This window comes from Malurus melanocephalus, unplaced genomic scaffold (genome assembly GCF_030028575.1).
Source record: "Malurus melanocephalus ecotype Western Australia unplaced genomic scaffold, MMel_1.1 scaffold_195, whole genome shotgun sequence".
In the NCBI taxonomy this organism is placed as follows: domain Eukaryota; kingdom Metazoa; phylum Chordata; class Aves; order Passeriformes; family Maluridae; genus Malurus; species Malurus melanocephalus.
The window spans coordinates 1,239,919-1,257,949 of record NW_026623427.1 but is presented as its reverse complement, the minus strand read 5'-3'; the positions used below and the strand labels follow the sequence as shown (position 1 = coordinate 1,257,949).

General features: G+C 39.2%; 1 protein-coding gene and 1 non-coding gene across 2 annotated transcripts; both read left to right on the top strand.

Annotated features, from left to right (window-relative positions):
* The first annotated feature begins 44 nt into the window (after nt 1–44).
* On the top strand, nt 45–13,344 carry TGDS (TDP-glucose 4,6-dehydratase). The gene is made up of 12 exons (XM_057373384.1): nt 45–402; nt 1,844–1,910; nt 2,308–2,376; nt 4,365–4,455; nt 5,466–5,608; nt 7,092–7,190; nt 8,039–8,098; nt 8,770–8,813; nt 9,092–9,257; nt 9,768–9,826; nt 11,743–11,840; nt 12,199–13,344. Exons 1-12 carry the CDS (start codon nt 326–328, stop codon nt 12,297–12,299), a joined length of 1,074 nt encoding a protein of 357 aa, XP_057229367.1. The 5' UTR covers nt 45–325; the 3' UTR covers nt 12,300–13,344.
* Nucleotides 13,345–16,920: 3,576 nt separating this feature from the next.
* TRNAF-GAA (transfer RNA phenylalanine (anticodon GAA)) lies at nt 16,921–16,993 on the top strand. The gene has a single exon. It is a non-coding gene; the product is annotated as a tRNA-Phe (tRNA).
* The last annotated feature ends 1,038 nt before the right edge of the window (nt 16,994–18,031 follow it).

Below are 18,031 nucleotides of genomic sequence, written 5' to 3'. Positions count from 1 at the left end.
CCCAGGCCCCGCCCCTGCGACAACGTGTCCCGTTGCTAGGTCCGGCCGTAAGTTSAGAGAGCCAGAATCGTAAAACAGACGGCCGTCGGTCGCCGCTGAATGCGGAGCGGAAACCTTGGCCGTTTGCATACGCCCGCCCCGCTGTCGGTGGCCTCCGAGACGGTGACAGCTGCGCTCTTGCGGCCGCGCGAGGAGCGAAGAAAGCTATATTAAAATGAGCCTCTTGCAGGCGCTGCGTSTCCGCCCCTGAAACCTACGGCCCGTGCCGCGCACGCGCAGCCGCGGGGGAAAGGGACTGAGCGGCCGGTGCCGTAAAGCGCGGAACATGTCGGGGCGGGCGGGACCCGCGGCGCCGCCGGTGTTCGAGAAGCGGGTCCTGGTGACGGGCGGTGCCGGCTTCATGTGAGTGACCCCAGCGGGGCCGGAGCGGGCCGCCGGACCGCTGTCGAGGGTGCGGGTGAGATGCGGCGGGCGGGGTCCCGCCGTGCCGCCCTCCTTGTTCCTGTCCCGGCCGGTTCCTCGGTGCCGCTGGCTCGGGCCGCGCTCTCTCAGGAGCTGCTGGTAACTCGCCCCTGTCGTGGGTTTTGAGGTGACAAGTGCTGGGGAGCGAGCTGGGACGCTGCCCCGGCGGTCATTGGCGTGCGAGAAGGTGCCCGGTGAAGGAAAGACCACCCGGCTCTGGCGGTGGGATCAGTGCTCGGCCTCAGCCGGGATGGGGCTGCCCAGAGAAGGGCGACGGAGCTGGTGAAGGGTCTGGAGCACAAGTCTTCTGAGGAGCGGCTGAGGGTGCTGGGGGTGTTTTGCCTGGTGGCTCAGCGGAGATCTTACCGCTCTCTACAGCTCCCTGAAAGGAAGTTTAGCTAGATGGGGTTCATCCTCTTCTCCCTAGGCGGCAAATGACAGGATGAGAGAATACACTCTTAAGCTGCGCTGGGGAGGTTCAGGTTGGACATTGAGAAGACGTTGTTCRCAGAAAGGATGAGGTGCATGAGTCACTGACGTCGCAGGTGTTCAGGAAATGAYTGGACAYGGTACTTAATGTAGTACCATGGTGTAGTTAACAAGGTGGTGGCTGGTCATAAGTTGGACCCCATGATCTCAGGTCTTCTCTAACCTAATGGGTTCTTTGGGTTGGGGGTGAAAAGGCKTCGAGCCGGCTTCTATTTCTTGTATCAACCCTCAGTGCTGTGGGCTCAGTTTGAATCAGTCAAGTCTGGTCCATCATGGRCTTGAGCCCACCAGTTTGCTTGGAGTTGGAAGCTGTGAGAGGGTCAAATTTCTATGTGCAAATAACCCCTGCTAAACCCGAGCTCTTAGAGTGAGCTTCATACACGCAAAACGGTGCCAAAGAGGAAATGCCATCTGCTTGTCTGRTTGTCACTTCTTACACCTAGCAGCAGTGTAGGAGACTTGAGTGATGGGAGTCACTGTTGTGGTTARGAGTGTTGACTGTTTGGTTCTCCCTGATATCTAATGTGTAAGCTTTAGAGTGTAAAAGTATTTTAGAATGGCAATTGAATATAGCATACAAAAGGGTTTTTTTAAATGTGACTGTGGGTAGTATTGATTTCTTTCATTATAGTATGAACTTTTATTGTGATTTTTAGTTTCTTAACCCTATGCACTTAAATATAGAAGATATCAGGATAATATATAGAGTATATATTAGAATAATGTTTACATGTGTTAAAATAGCTTTGAATTTGTCTTTCAGCTGTTTKTAATATACTGCCTTCTTCCCCCAAAGMYTTCTGATATTGCTGAAATTRTATGTAATTTGTYATCTTTATTACTTTRAAGCCAAGTGTATAATTGTAAAATGTGTTTTTCTTGTATCTTGCAGYGCCTCACATGTAGTCCTCTCTCTTGTGAAAAACTATCCAAACTATCTGATTATAAATCTGGATAAGGTAATAGCTTGTTTTCTTTCTTGATRTAGAAAACTGTTTTGAATGATTTATAATGCAATCTATAATATGTTGAAATTTATATGGCTTATTRTTAGTTACTAACTTTTGTTTGATTTTCCATTTTTTTCCTGTGCAAAAGAAGGTCAACTGGTGTTCAGAAAAAGAATGAAGCTTTTCAAGCTCTACATGTGTGTTTAAGAATTTTTGCAGTTAGGGTATATTTTGGAAATTTATGTTTTTAAAGCTTTTGCTTGTGGAGTAGATTTTCTTTTGAAATAAGTTTTTATTTTGTTTTTAGACTTTCTAGTGGTTAGTTGGGTTTGAGTTGGGTTCTAATGGTGAGCTGATTTGCTTCCATGAAGCCCACTTGTTGATGTTGTGTGGTACTTCTCTTTAGCTCGACTACTGTGCAAGCTTGAAGAATCTTGAAACGGTCTCTGGGAAGGAGAACTACAAGTTTATCCAGGTGATGAAGCCTTCTCTTCCACAAAATGTGACATTTTACAGATTTTTGATGTACTGCTTCTYCAGTTTTGTCTTCACATAGGAGATGGAGTTTGATTTATTGCTCAGATCAATATTCTGATTTGCTAGGTTTGTGTGCTGAGGTACTTCCTGTCTACARCAGTCAGTGCTGATGCTCATCTCTCTGTCTCAGAGTCTGCCCAAGGTTGCAGGACATCTGAGAAATGCATTCAGTTTTCTGAAATAGCACTTTTGTCAGAGGTAGTAAATGTAAACTTGCATTTTTTTTAGATTCAGGTCAGTTTGGGTGTTGAACTTGCCCTCACCTCTTGGTGATCCCCATTGCTGTTTGTTTACGTGAGCCTACCTCTTTATTTCAGTAAGGGAATATCTCTGAACATTGGGATAAAACCACTGTATGGAATTTGTGCTCTTGTAATACCAAAAAGGGACTGCGTGTATACAGACATGCACATGTGYGCATTTTCAGCATGGCCAAGCTGGCTTTTTGGTTATTTTTCCTAAGGTGTTTGATTTTTTTCCAGTGTGTGACGTGAAATGTATGAGTGCTGTGTAAAAGTTTTCTTACCTGGATAGATATTAATATTTAATGGCTGGGAAGAGATTGGAGTTCTGGAAGGCATCCTTTGAACAGTCAGATCCCTGGGGGATGTAGGGCAACATTTACTAGGAATTATGTGGTTATACTGTTTTTGAGCAAGAACAGGAATGTCCAGGAGCAGGGGCACAAAACATACATCAGTATAAATAATTCCAACTTTTCAGGGCTTTTTCTGTGGTTTGGTGTGTGTGTGGGGGTGTTTGGTTCCGTTTTTGGTTTTTAGGGATGGTTAACTGCTTAACATGCAGCTGGTATGCAACTAAGTTGTTCACACTGATAGGAAAAAATGTGYTGGAAAAGAGATTCTGATGTGTCCTTATGATTAGAGCTGTAACATTGGTATTGACCTTAGGAGACAGTAAGAAGGATATACACTCTAGTGATACTGCAGAAAGGAAGTCTGTTTTGGAAAGTACAACAATAAGTTTAGAAAATTTGACTTGGGGGCTATGTGAAAGATACATTTTAATCACAATTTTTGTTGCTGTTCAACACAGATGTACTCATCTTGAATTTCAGTTTAAAAAATTTAGTAACCATTTAGTTTGAAATAATATTTGAGTGTATTTACTGGAGTGTTTCAGTTTTATTCAGGATGAGAAATAGGTAAATCACTTTCCTCTTACTTCTGACTTAAAGTACCTCTTTGAGGCTGTTGTTCAGAGTTGTTGCCTGAGAATTTCTTAAAACRTAGGTACATTTGAACTATTTTTAGTTAAATATTTGAAAATAAAAACGTCTTCTTCCACAAGACACCTGTTCTCTGGTACTGTTTTAATTTGGACCAACARGTAAATATCAAAAAAGTTCTTTCTTGGCTTGCATTTACCTTTAAAAACTGCTGTTGCTTCTGTGTCAAACTAAAGAATGGCTTGTGTGCTGATGCCTGTCTCTTTTCAAAAAATATATAAATTTAAAAAAAAATACCTGAATTAACAGCAAAAAGTAAAAAACCCTTGTGAGACATCCAACCTAGTGGGAATCCTCGTCTCCTTTTGCAGTGCCACTAGATGTCCCTGTCTGCTTGCCAGACTAGGAACTCTTACTTGGCTCTGGGAACTTGGCATTTTCAGCCTCAGCGTTGGAGCTCCATGCTATACCTTTGTTGTGTGTATTTTTGGGAACATTGCTGTTTCTAATGTTAATAGTAATATAAATTCTGAAAGAAGTTTGGCTGAGCATTTGTTTTAAATGGGTGAAATTTTATATGTGGTCTTATTTTAGACATGGCATCAATAAATGGCCCAGAACTCAGTGGTGCTGTTTGTATCCTGTATTCCCTTTGTAATGGTTTCTTATGTGACACTTGGTGTACATGGAAGCTGATTATTTTCTATCAAAAATAATTTACATTTTTTTCTGTTTAGGGAGATATTTGTGAACCTGCTTTTATAAAGCAGCTCTTTGAAACTGAGAAGATAGATATAGTCCTTCATTTTGCAGCCCAAACACATGTAGGTGAGCATTGCTGCGTGTTTTGGTATTGTTTTCCAAGGCTATACCTGCTTGAAATATATGCCAGTCTTTGTCTTTTCATATAAATCAAGGATCCAATTTGTCTCTACAAATCACATGACTCTATGTCTGGTGCCCTTTTTAACTCAAAGGGTTTCACAGCCTTGATTTAAACAGTGCTTCATCTAACTGTTGTCTTGTTTTCGTTGCACATAAATGGTGCTGTACCTTTTTGTTTGCATTGCAGTTTTAAATTCCATCTTTACATGTAACTGACATTCCAGATACACATGTAGCTGACAGTGTACTGAAGGAGTCAGACAGTGGAGAGGGGCTTTGTACATAGTCTGAAGTTTTTACTTAATTGGCTCCAMTGTCACATGAAAAAACAGCGTGGAAGCTGAAGGATTAGGCATAAGTCCCTTTGGAATCCTGTCTCAGCTCTAAAAAGAGAGAATGAATTATACTTAAAGTGCCTATTTCAGATTGCTGCCTTTCAGTATCACTGTTAATAAGAACAATCCCCACCATACTGCTTCCATCATGAGAAGAAATCCTCAAAGAATTCTGCAGGAAAATACYTATGGAAACTGTCAGATTTAATATGCGCAACATCATTAGGTCATTCAGACCTAAGAATCAAAAGAGTCAAARCAGCTGCTGATGAGTTAACAGTCATAAGTCCATTTACTGCATCTTGCAACTGTCTTTGAATGACCCTTTTGTTACTGTGCTTAGCTTTTCCTGCTGAGATGGGAAGTAATTATACTGTCATTTAAATAAAGTTAGATAATATTATTATAGGTTAAAATGTCCACAGTCAACAAGCTTTTGCTCCTCGTTGCAGCCTTTTGTTGAGAACAAAGATTTTTTTCTTCAAGTTAAGTGTAGAAAGTGTGCCTTCACTTAATAAGGACCTTGCTCTCTGACAGATCTATATTGCAGCCTCCAATAGGAGCCTATACCCTGTCTTGTCTAAATTTAATCAGAAGTGTCTGAATTATTTTATGCAGATCTTTCTTTTTGGCAWGCCCTGGAATTCACGTACGTGAATGTTTATGGTACCAATGTGCTGGTTGCTGCTGCACATGAAGCCAATGTGGAGAAGTTTGTCTATGTTAGTACAGATGAAGTATATGGAGGTAGTACTGATGAGGTGAGTTTGAAAATGCATGAGAGTTTTCCTAGTTTACCTGATTTAAATAGTGAAAACAAAGTGAGTCTAACTTTCATTAGCCTCTGTAAGCGTCTGACTTTTTAGCTACTTCTGATAGTACTGGAACTTGTAAGTAAGCACTGGTTGCTTCTAGAAAGCTGAGTTTCAAAACTCTCCTGATTTTTTTTTGGTTTTGGTAGTATATTTTAAAGGAGTGACATTTTGGTCATTAATGATGTCACTACTCCTCAGAGATAGTATCAAAGGAATATATTATACAGGTTTTGTCCTGGAGCATTCATGAGACTTCAATAATGTGCACAGTTTGACAGGCAAGGAACTGCTTTTATACTCTTGCTAAAATGCTAACAGAAGTGCAGGTAGTGACAATTGAAACAGGAAACAATTCCTATATTCCTGTAATAAATATTCAGGTGTTTCTTTTTGTATGGAAATCTTGGTTTTTTTTACAATTTAGTAATTATTGACCTTAGTTCTGGAAATGTAATTTAGGTCACTGAAGAAGCAAATCATGCACGTTCATCTTTAAAAAAAAAAACAGTCAAAGAGCCTTTTGCCATAGTCCATTAAAATATTAATGCACTTCGGAAGAGTCCTATGCACTTTCTTACTGTTGCAAGGTCTTTTTCAGTTCCTTCAACACAACTTCCATTTGTAGACTTTAATGATACCCAAGGATGATACTTTCTTGTGTGTAGACCTGTGGCTTGGCTGATACCTTCAAGTGAAATTTTTCTCCCTCTGAGCCTTTAAAAGAGGAATTCAATCTGTTTTTTCTTCTCTTGTGAATCACACTAGAAGTTCTTGTAGAGTTTTTTTGGGCGGGAAGAAGCCCAGTTAATTTCAGAAGCAAAGGCTGAACAAGAACAGTAAGTCTTTTAATCACGTTAAGGTGATTGTTACAAATCACACCTTGTGCTGTGTAACCTTTTTTTGKTTTTTTTTCCCCCGTCAAGTGAGAAGTAGATTAAAATGTCAGGATAGCCTGGAAGATACCTGTTCTGGAAGTGGTCAGAATTGTTGAAGCCATGCTTTGGACATTTTTGTGTTGCAGTTCTACATTTCTTACAGAAATAAGGTTACAGGAAAGTTTAAGAAAAGCCTCCTTTTATTTAGGACTGAAAGGTCAATTTGCTGGTGCTGGTGCAATGGATGACTGAGGCAATACGAGTCTGAAAAGGATTGAGCCTCCMTGTAGCAACAGTGATTATTTTACAAGATAAAAATCTGAGGACCTGCTACTGTGAGGTACTCTCCTAGAAGTATAGAAATATTACTGCTGGTAATCTGGCTGCCTCCTATGTTCAATAAATAGGCTGTCTTTTGTTATGGTTTTCTGCTGTAAAGGAACTTTKTCAGACTGATGTGCTTGGATATTTAGAGATTTTTATTTCTTTTTGTAATTTTAAGGCTTATCTGGGCAAAATAAACTGAGTAATGCAAATTCTTCTCTTCATTTTAGGAATTTGATGAATCCTCACCAAAACGGCCGACAAATCCCTATGCCTCCTCTAAGGCAGCTGCAGAGTGTTTTGTTCAGTCTTACTGGGAAAGATACCAAGTAAGTTCATGGAAGCTTCAAAAACTCTGAAGCCTGTAATTAAGTGTCTGTACTATGTACATAAGAGTATAAAAGAAAAATCAGTACTAGTCCACACAGTGCCACCTCTTTCTTATTGTTAGTCCAGTGTTTGGGTGTATTGGAGAATGTCCACCAATAAGTGGCGAAGATGCATTGCAAACAGTGGTGTCACGTCAGATCTTCTAAATTTTGTTTTTTTTTAATCTGAATTGTGAAAACTAGAAATGTGCTTTGATAAAATGGTCAGAGAAAATGTTAGGAATTTAAAAACCAGTGCTAAGCTTGAAGGAAGTACAAAAGTATTACACAGAAGTAGAACATTCAAAACTCAAATTGTATTAAGACTAGGCTTATACTTAAAGCAAAAAAAAAAGGAAGAAGCCCTGTTAGTTGGATTTGTTTAAGCAAACATTTAATATTTAATAACATATAATATTTAGACTTTTTTTCTTGATATATGRTGTTTTTGCTATGAAGTGGGCAAGAATAGGATGTTAATAGCCTGTGAAACGTACTGGAAGAAGTAGGGGTAGGCCAGTCTTCAGTCCRCCAGATGCACATGTGTAATGTCCTGTGGTGGTTCCAGAGCAAGAGAGGATTCAAACCTTTGTCCCTTCTGGKGTTCCTAACAGGCTGAGATACCTGGAGGCCCTTGCCTGTTTGACAGAAATACAGAGAGCTTAATTCAGTAATGTTTGTAAGCGCTTGCAGATTTTTGAGTAAGCACTGTGCATATGTCAGTTTGTTTATTGATCAGCATGAAAGGTACAGATTTTTACTGGTATATGTTTTCTTATGTAATCATGTGTATGTGTAATGCTCTTCAGTTTCCAGTTGTCATCACACGGAGCAGTAATGTTTATGGACCACACCAGTATCCAGAAAAAGTAAGTTAAATGATGCTTTACTCTGAGCTTCAGTGTACCATAATTCAGGGTTGCAGTGATGTTACTTTTTTCTCCTGTGCATGGGATAAATTTTGAAAAAAGCCTTTTTGCAACTAACTTGTGATTATATATTTTGAGCTCACACATATGACTGGATTTAAGCTTGCAGATAAACATGATATTCTAAATCTTTGTTCAGCAAATACATTGTCACTTGATCTGTGTTCATCTGCATTCTCTTGAAATTCTCTGTTGATTCTCTTCCAAATGGAACTATTTTAAGAATTCCTGGGTTCTAGATTTACTGTAATTTGCTGGATGTTTGAACCTTGTTCTGATTTATTGGCAGTAATTACTTCTAGTTATACTCTAGTGCACTGCTGTGTGCAAAAGTAATGGAAACTTCTTTTATTTTTGTAAAAATGTTACTTTTGTAACTGCCAGAAAGAGAAGATTTACAACAGAGTAGAAGCATCTACTCTTGCAAACCAATATCCTTGCAGTTTCTAAGCTTGATATATTTTCATTCTACTTAAYAAAACTTGAAAGTATTTAAAGGATATTATTAAAATATTTAATACTATGTAACTGCTGAAGTKCCTTATTCTTTGTAGAGTAACAGGTTCTAAAATATTTGTGTAAAGTTTTTTTTTTTGTTGTTCAATTCTTAGGTTATTCCAAAGTTTATATCTTTGTTGCAACAGAACAGAAAATGGTAGGTAACTTGCATTTTTTTGTAGTATTTGTGCTATAACACTGTAATTGCAGTTATAAATATAGGCTAATTTGTAAAATCATGATTACATAACTAAGTTRTGAGTCACATATTTTAATAATAGTGTTTCATTAAAGTAAAGGATTGTTTGCATGTCAGCTACTTAAGGTRCCTTCAGGTAACCATCTAACAGCAAAACTGCTTAAAACACAATCCAGTAAATTGAATATGTCTATTTAAGGATTGACAAAAAATTTTTGTCTTTTTCTTGTCTTAAGCTGCATTCATGGTTCTGGACTTCAGAGAAGGAATTTCCTTTATGCAACTGATGTGGTAGAAGCATTTCTTACTGTCCTGAAGGAGGGGAAACCAGGTGAAATTTATAACATTGGAACTAACTTTGAGATGTCCATTACCCAGCTTGCTAAGGAGCTAATCCATTTAGTGAGTAAACAGTTCTGATGCTTTTCTTCACCAGTCTTCATTGCACATGCGAACAATTCTTCTACAAGCCTTCTGTAGCTATGAAAGAGCTTAGGCTTGTGGTGGGTGTTGGAAGATACTTATCCATGGCAGCTGAACTGTGTAAATTTGCAGTATGGGCTATCCTGTGTTAGATTGCTGCATCAGTTAGCCTGACTGGGATATAACTGTCATCATGATTGAATTCAATCTTTTTCATGCTGGCTGCTTTAGTTTTGGTCTGAGAATGTAACACTATTAAAATCAGCAGTTTGATTATAGTTGTTCTGGCAGTGCTTGGATGAAGGGACAGATTGGAATTGTTCTAGATAATTTTGATAATTTCAGTGGTTTGAAGACTCAGTATACAAAACACCATTTCTGTTTGTGATTTTTTTTTTGGGCGGGGGGGTGGGTAATAAACTGAAGTTTAAATATATGTTTAGACAGTGCAAGATATATGGGAGTTATACTTGTTTTTGTTCTTGACAGATAAAGAAGACCAGTTCAGAGTCTGAAATGGAGCACTGGATGGATTATGTCAAAGACAGGTGAGAACGTGGAGGACACAACAGGATGTGCTGCACATGCAGCATAGTTTTGTCCTGAACCAAACCTTTACATTAACTAAATAGATTTTTGTGGAAGTGTTTCTGTTCTGAAGGAGGGAATACCTTTGAGGGAATAAGAGCTGTGTTGCTTCCTTAATTTTTTTTTTTTTTTTTGCTAGTGGATTTGACATCTATGATCAGGGTACTGTATAGAAAACCAGGATTTTCCTTTATTATTTGGACCTGTAGGTCAGAATGTGTGTTTTGAAGGGTAATGTGTAGTGCTAATGTGTTTGTCTTCAAACTTTCTTCATACTTCTCACTACTGAAGTTTGCTCTGGGAAGAGGACAGGTTTTACAGGGCTACTAAGTCTTTCCTTCATAGTGGTTTGGACAGTTTATTCAGTGTACTTTGTATTCAGTATCACTGAGTGAGATTAATCCCATTGTCTCTCAAGTAACTTAAGTATTTTGGCCTTAATGTGACTAATTCAGACTTAGGTATACTTTCTAGTGAGACCCTTTTACAGGCAAGAATGTGTGCCTAATGGAGTGTAATTAGCTTTAGATTTCTATCTTAAGCTGAAGCTGCTATCTCAAAAGTACATGTAAAGCTCTAAGGTACCAAAGTTAGGGTAGTGGTAAAAATGTGTAGCTTTTATGAATATGTTTTTGCTGTGTGTTTCCATCCTTAATTTCAGGCATGGTTTGGCTCTGTTCTTTTATCTCCATTTCTTTTCTGCAGCAACAATGAGTCTCTACTTACTTTAGATATCACTCTCTCCAGAGTGATTAGAAATGACATGTCTACTGATAGCAGTTAAGTATTATGGCCTTTAGAATTCTCACTTTCTGTTCACATTTGGATTGTTATCATGGCAACTGAAGTGTCTTTAAAAATGTACTACTGTTTTTAAAAGGAAGTGTTCTTTGGGATCCTATCTGAGTGTATCACAGGACTTTGAACAAATTGCCTTTGGCTTGCATGATGGGAGTATTCAGGAGTTCTCAGTGTAGTTCAGTTTGAGATGTATCTTCATGTGTATTGGGTCCTGTCTGCTAATGTTTAAACAGAAATGGGCTTGGGAAAACAAACCACGTAGGAATAAGTGTTTCAGGGAACRTTGAGGTCTTATAAAAGGTTGTTAAGATACCTATTTCATGACTCTTTAATTGTGTAATTAAAGGTCATAAAATAAGAGTGACTTAAAGGTCATGGTGGTTACTTGCTGCAGAAAMATTAGTTCTGCTTCTTCTCGAGATTAGCATGTTATAGTAATAGTGATAAGTACTTGGTTTGTGCCTGCACATCTACCTTGACTGTTCAGTATGCCAGTGCAGGAATGCTAGACTAGGCTACCTATCTGACAGACTGTGGAAGTGAAATTTCTGCCTTGCTGAAATACATGTGTCTTTCTGTGTTGAATCTTGCAGCTYGGAATTCTACATATYCAGTATTACTAAGTTTCTGTAGCTGATGAGCCACTGTAATGATGATGCTTTGGAAGCCTGTGTATTTTAAATCTGAAGTGTGTGTAAATTTGTGGGTTTTCAGGATGAAAAATGTAAATGCTAGTATTAGAAGACACTGGCTTTGCTTTGCAAATGCACTGAGTTGCACAGTTGCGTTGGCAGTGATTTGAGTTCTGTGTTCATTTTTGTGCCAATAAAATATTAATTAATATTTATTCTAGTCAGTTTCAAGTAGCTGACTGTACAAACTGAATTGTATTGTTGTAGCTGCACTCAGTTGCCATGTATTTTTTGAAGGCAATGCAATCTGTTCATGTTGATGGGAATTTTCAAAACTGAAGCATATCTAATGTTCCTTGGAAGACAATGTGAGGTACTGCATCTCTAATTAATGAAGAAGTATAATTAGATTGTTTTCCGTATGCATTTTTTTATATTATCAGGCCTACAAATGACCTGAGATATCCAATGAATTCAGAAAAAATGCACAGTTTAGGATGGAGACCTAAAGTGCCTTGGAAGGAAGGAATAACAAAAACAAGTAAGTGTTTTACRTTGATTTAGGAGTGATRGGAGAAGGGAGAAAGACAAAGGGGAAATGGGTACTTACGTTAGTTAATGAGAAGCTAGAGATTGAATGTAACACTTGAATTTTAAAATTGGCTATTTTCTAAGTGGTGAATTTACATTACTTAAAAAGAAGGGATGATCACTTTTTAATGCTAGAGTAAGTCTTGCATAAAGAATCTATAGTTTAAACTAGCTTTTTGTAATATCATAGGTTAAAATTTTCCATAAAGAACAGTTGCCATGTTGTTACTCTTATGATGTCTGTGGAATATTTGGATTTCCCTGTTATCTCTGGTCAGCTTGACTCATCAACATTCTTTCCATACTAGTTGAATGGTACAGAGAAAATTTTCACAACTGGAAAAACTCGGAGAAAGCTTTGGAGCCCTTTCCTGTGACAGAGCCATTTGCCCAGCTTAGTGATCCATAGGGTAGCACAGAACCTGAAGGAGTTTTTTCTACCTCATATGGTCTTTTCTTCAAAGCCTGCAATCAAGTGGCCGCACTGGACTCTTAATTATTCAAGATCCATGAACCATGATGAGTGAAGAACCACAGTATGGCACATCTTTGGATTGGTTTCAGCACTTTATAAGTTGAACCTCTTAATTTCAATTTTTGGTGCAATACTCTGTTGTCACTAGGTATTGATTTTAAAAAACTGTATGGAGTAAAGAGTATTTATAATGTTATAAATTAGTGTAACTGAAGTAAAATCTGCCTTATGTAGAATAATTAATTGTGATTACAGCTTTTGGGACTTGGAGTTATATTTCGTTTAGTTCTGGAATTATTCATCTGTTTGTTTTTACAGTGTAATGTATATAACCTTTTGTCACTTTAAAGAGTTCGGTTCTATTTTTAATTAAGGGGAGAAATTTTATATTTTTTGGAGACTATCAATTTGTTGACAAAAGCTGGATACAGCACCTGTATGATTCCGTCCATTTCTCTGCTGGTGCACTATTAGCTTTTGTAGATGACTGATTAAACTTATCTATGACTTTAAATGCCCCTTTTTAACAAGGGGGAAAGGTGTCAAGATGTAGCACGTATTCTCACTGAGATTTCCTTAAGCATTTCCTTAAACTTTGTCCTCTTTTTACTGTATCGCTGTCTATTACATGTTAATTCCCTTTTCTTAACTGTAACAAACTTGAAATACTGGAAMACAGTTAACATTCCAATGATCTTATTTCCTGTGATATGAAGGCTGCTTACAGRGAAAATTTTTTCAAATGTTTCTTTTTCTGTGAACTGTGGGTTGGCAGACCTTAATCAATGCAGTGTTTCACAATTTTTTTTCTGTAATAAACATTTTAAAGATGAAGCAATATTTGAGTTTCAATATAAAATTTGAGGGAAAACCTTCAGTTCTAGAAATATGTCAATGAATCTTGTTCAAAGTTGATTTAGTAATAAATATGGTGTAACTTGTTTCTCTTAGTTAAGAAAAACATGCTGAGAAAGTAGATGGTGGAATTTTAAAAAAAAAAAAAAAAATTCTTAGCTCTTCCATTATCCTGAAAAAAATTACCTTCTCTTTTACATAGATGAGACCACTCTTTTTGGTGTTATCACTTCAGCTTCTGTGGTTGGCACAGTCCCTGATCCTCTGTGGCCCCAGGGCTGAGCTGCAAGAGGTATAGGACTGGGATGCTGTGGTGAACTCAGAGAAAACTGTGACTTCAAAGGATCTCAGAAACTGGGAGTTGACTCTTGGAACACAAGTGTTCCCAACTTCACACCTCTTGTGTGGTACATGGTGCATTGATAAAATGCCACTTTTGGTTGGCAAGAGTCATTCTAAAAGAAGGCTAACCAGGAAGTTTCTAGGCTTACTGCAGCACCAAGCATGGGTTTTAAACTCTAGGARCCTGTTATTGAAGGTGAGTTTTCTGTGACCAAGTGTGATACTAATACTATACTTGAATTGTGTGACGGGTTTTTTTTTTGTTTCTGATAGTTGGTTTAGAAGTAAAAGCCTCCATTTGGGACTGATAGAAGTTACAGGGCTTTGTATGTAATRATCTGCCACATACTTTTTAGTGGAAGCTGTTCTAGTTTATTTAAATATTTTTGAACATTTAATGAATTAACATAAGTTAATTCATCCAAGTGATTGAGATTTTTGGCTTTGTGTTACTACTTTTAAATACATATAAACATATATTTACATTTAAAAATACTGAAATATGTATATTTAAAAAAAAATCTAGGAGTCTTTTGCTWAGAGTTACTTTCCTGTAGATCAGATTTTCTTGGTAGGTAAGTGAGCTGATAGGAGCATTTCTTTCACAGGAAAAGGTTATTTTCTGTTAAACAAAACAGCTTATTTTGCCATTAGCCTTCTGGCTTCTGTAGGAAGAAAAGGACAAAGGATCAACGAGTGAATTGTCAATGTGCAGAAATGTAATGCTTTTAAGGTTTTCTCACTGATTTTACTGGGAGGTTATTTCTGCAGAAGGCAGAGGTAGTGTTGTAAAATACTGTGAACACTAATTTTTCAGTCCATTCTCAARGTTTGTGTCACAGAACAAAGTGAGGCTACGCCAGTAAGAAAATAAATGGAGTAACCGTTTATGTCACTTAAATTGCTGAAACTTTCTCGGGGAGAAGGTCTGGACTTTGGCAAAGGTTTTGATCCAGGTTCTGCCACGGACTTTGGGTACTTAAGTGGGGATCACTGTCAGTTYGCATCCCTTTTTGGGATTACTGTTATAGTTGGATCAGAGCTTTTGGAAGCAGCTCCTGAAATCCCTTGTGCATTGGGGAAAACCAACATTGTTATGTCACTGTCTTGGTGTACCACAGTTGCTATTTGGTACATCCCATAYCAGCAGCAAGTGAAAGGACTTGGAAGACGTTGAAGTGGACAGCTGAAGGAGTGCTGTCTGCAGTCACAGAATCACAGAAGTGGTTTGGGTGGGAAAGGACCTTAAGGATCATCTAATTCAAGCACTGCTGCCATGCRCAGGGACACAGAGCCTCATCCAACCTGGGCTGCAACACTGCCAGGGGTGGAGCATCCACAGCCGACCCTGTGAGCCGTAGCCTGTGGGGTGTGTGCGGTGTGTGTATCAGCTCCAGTTYGTGCAACAGAGAGAACCCAAGGCTTTCTCTGGTCTGACCTCAGCACTTGCTTGAATTTGTGTGCTGCTTGGCATAAGGGATATCAGCTGTGGTTGAGGCTGGTTTACATTGTCATAGTATGATGGACTAGAAAATAGCTTTTGTTTATCCACCCTGTACTGTCTTTGACATAGGAGGAAGATTGTGGGTGAAAAATGTTGGGGTTTTTTGGTTTTTGTGGGTTTTTTGACTCAGAATGCATCATTTTGCTAAAACTGTTCTTAGGCTTATTAAGTAGCCATGACATGCACATATCTTTCTACTCTTCAGGRGGAACTTTTAATACAAACCCCCTGGCCAAATTCTGTTAGGGGAAAAGCTGACTTATTAATATGCTATATCTGAAATGGAATTTTCCTTMTCTTTTAATTTTGTTTAGCATTATMTTTARTTTTTATTTCCATTGCCATTTCCATTTCAACTGGCRAAACAAAGATTTCTGAAAATAAAAATCGGAAAAACTTATTGCTCCATAGTACCTCTGCTTGTTGTGGTAATGTAGGAAAACTCTTAAGTCARTTTTGACTCCTTTGCATGTCTTGACACATTTGGAGTTGATCTGCACCAAAGATGACAAGATTGTGTTAGCTGCATCAGTAGGAGACACGCTTATTAAGGGATTACATTCATCATTTCTCAGCAAAACAATCATTGCCAGTGGCAATGGCAAATCATGAGAAGATGAGATTTTGTATCAGTATGTTGTTTGCACACCTCTTAAGCACAAGCGTGGGTGGGTTTTTTAACCTCTCCCTAACTGAATTTTTTTTGTAAAGAGTTTTTGTTTTCAGTCACTAAACTGCCGGCTCAGTACTCAGCTTTTGTATTTCTGAAAATAGGTCTTYGACTCCTGAAAATACGTTGGCTCCTGAAGAACAGTATTCACTCACATAGGACTTCCCAAATGGGGGACAACTTGAGGAAAAATACCCTCTGAAAATAAAAAGAAACAGGGGGGGGGGTTATGTCACCATATATTCACATGGCTGGTTTGGGATGAAGCTGCTTCTTCCYCTCTCAAAAAATGAGGGATTTATTAAATTCCTCCAGTACTACAGAAAAAAAGAGGGAGAGAGAGAGGTCTCTGGGTTTTTTTTTTTTTTTACTAACAGGAGGGAGCAGCAGTGGACAATATTGCAAAGCAGCCTCTCTCTGCACAGTGTGCAGGAAGTGTGAATAGGAGATGCCYTCACAGGTGCCTTTTGTTATAGCCATGGACTGCACAAATAAACACAAACTTGAGATGTCAGTGCCCGCCATAGGCACTAATGTGGGCACTCGGATGCATCCTTTATCTCTGACCTGTAGCCACAGGAGTGTGAGAACAGTTTCCTGTTGAAATAAATCAACAGGAAATGGACAATGTGTATGTMAACTGTTTTTCTTATAACACTGTTTAGTCGGGATTTGTGGTTTGTGCGGACACAGGGAGCTTCTCCAGTGGAACATGCATCTCCCAGCCGGACCATGGACACAAGAAGATGCAGGTGCCCTTCCTATTCATGTCTCTTCGTGATACCGTTATCTCTGCATCATCTTACAATTTGTCAGCCTTTAAARTGAAGTCCCTGAAAACTGAAGCTAAAATACTGCCAGTTTAATGCTTCTGAGTCTCACACAATGTTCCCGTTTCTGTTCCCTCCCCTAATAATCCAGGGACCCCCTGCCGAAACACCTTCAACCKGATGCAAGTGTGTGTTGTGCATAGTTTGTATATGCATAGTTTTGTGTTACCGCTGATTTGTGTTCAGCTTAGGGCATAAGTTTGTTTGCAAAGACCCATAATCGGCTCGCTTGTGGCATCCAGCGCTTCAGGGCTAATAACATCTATTTATTGAGATCATCAAGTACAGGCAACCAGACGACGGGTCTGGAAGAACGGATTAGTGGAATCCCACCGCCCTAACGGCAGCACGGCAGCCGAAATAGCTCAGTTGGGAGAGCGTTAGACTGAAGATCTAAAGGTCCCTGGTTCGATCCCGGGTTTCGGCAGAACCGTTTTCCTCCTTTTCTTCGCCCTGCCCGGGAGGTGGCGAGCGGACGCCTCTGCTGGGCTAGCCCGGGGGCTCTGAGCGCACCGCATGAGCCAGCCCAGGAGCCGCGGGGCTTGTGCAGCCCGTGGGGATGGGTTTGTGGGGCTTGCATTGATCCTGGCTCTCCCTGCCTTCTCTGTTCCCTGCTCAGGTCTTCTAAGTTCAAGCTTTTTATTTAGGATTGAAGAAATAAAAGCTGCATTCCCGTTCTCTCCACTGGCATTCGGTGCCTCTCACTATTGACGGCGGGAGGGACGAGAGAAGAGAAAGTGAAACTGCGGGAGGGGCGGGATGAGTGGGAGGGRWGGGACAGGGACGGRGAGAGGARGGCTGGGACGGGTACAGACACAGAAGGATTAGAGGTTGCTTCTTGCTGAAATATGAAGCGCAGGTCAAAATTCTGGGTCCTCACTATTCCTCTGCTGTCAATCGATGGCTGAAACTACTTCACAGAAAGCCAGAGGAATATCTTCGAGGCTAGGAAATCTGGTAATTAATGTCACCTAGGCTTTACCATGCATGTTTTTAAGGAGGGATCTGGTTTTGATCTGAAGACATGAAGAAGCAGACAGTTCATTACTTGTCTTTGGGAATTTGTTGCAGTTTTTTTCAAATAAAAAAAAAAAAAACAACTTTAATCTGGGTCTTTAATCAGGGCCTGCCCTCTGTTAAACCTTTTCTTGTTACATCTGAGATCTTTTTGGTATCTGGCATTTGGTCATCACAGAGCTGTCAAGGGGGCACTCATTTTGGTAAGCTAAAGAAATCAAAGTCTTTGAGTTTTTAAGACATTTAATTTTAAGATATTTTCTCCTGCTTTCAGGTAATTTTTTGGTAACCTTTTAAATACACTGACACCAGAATAATACACAGCAAAAGGATTTTCAGTATTGATGTCACCAGTGCAAAACAGAGCAGTAAAGCAGCTTCTTTCTTCTTTCTTTAACATCTTTCATCTGTTCATGAAAAGGTGTCACTGGTCCTTTTCTAATCACAG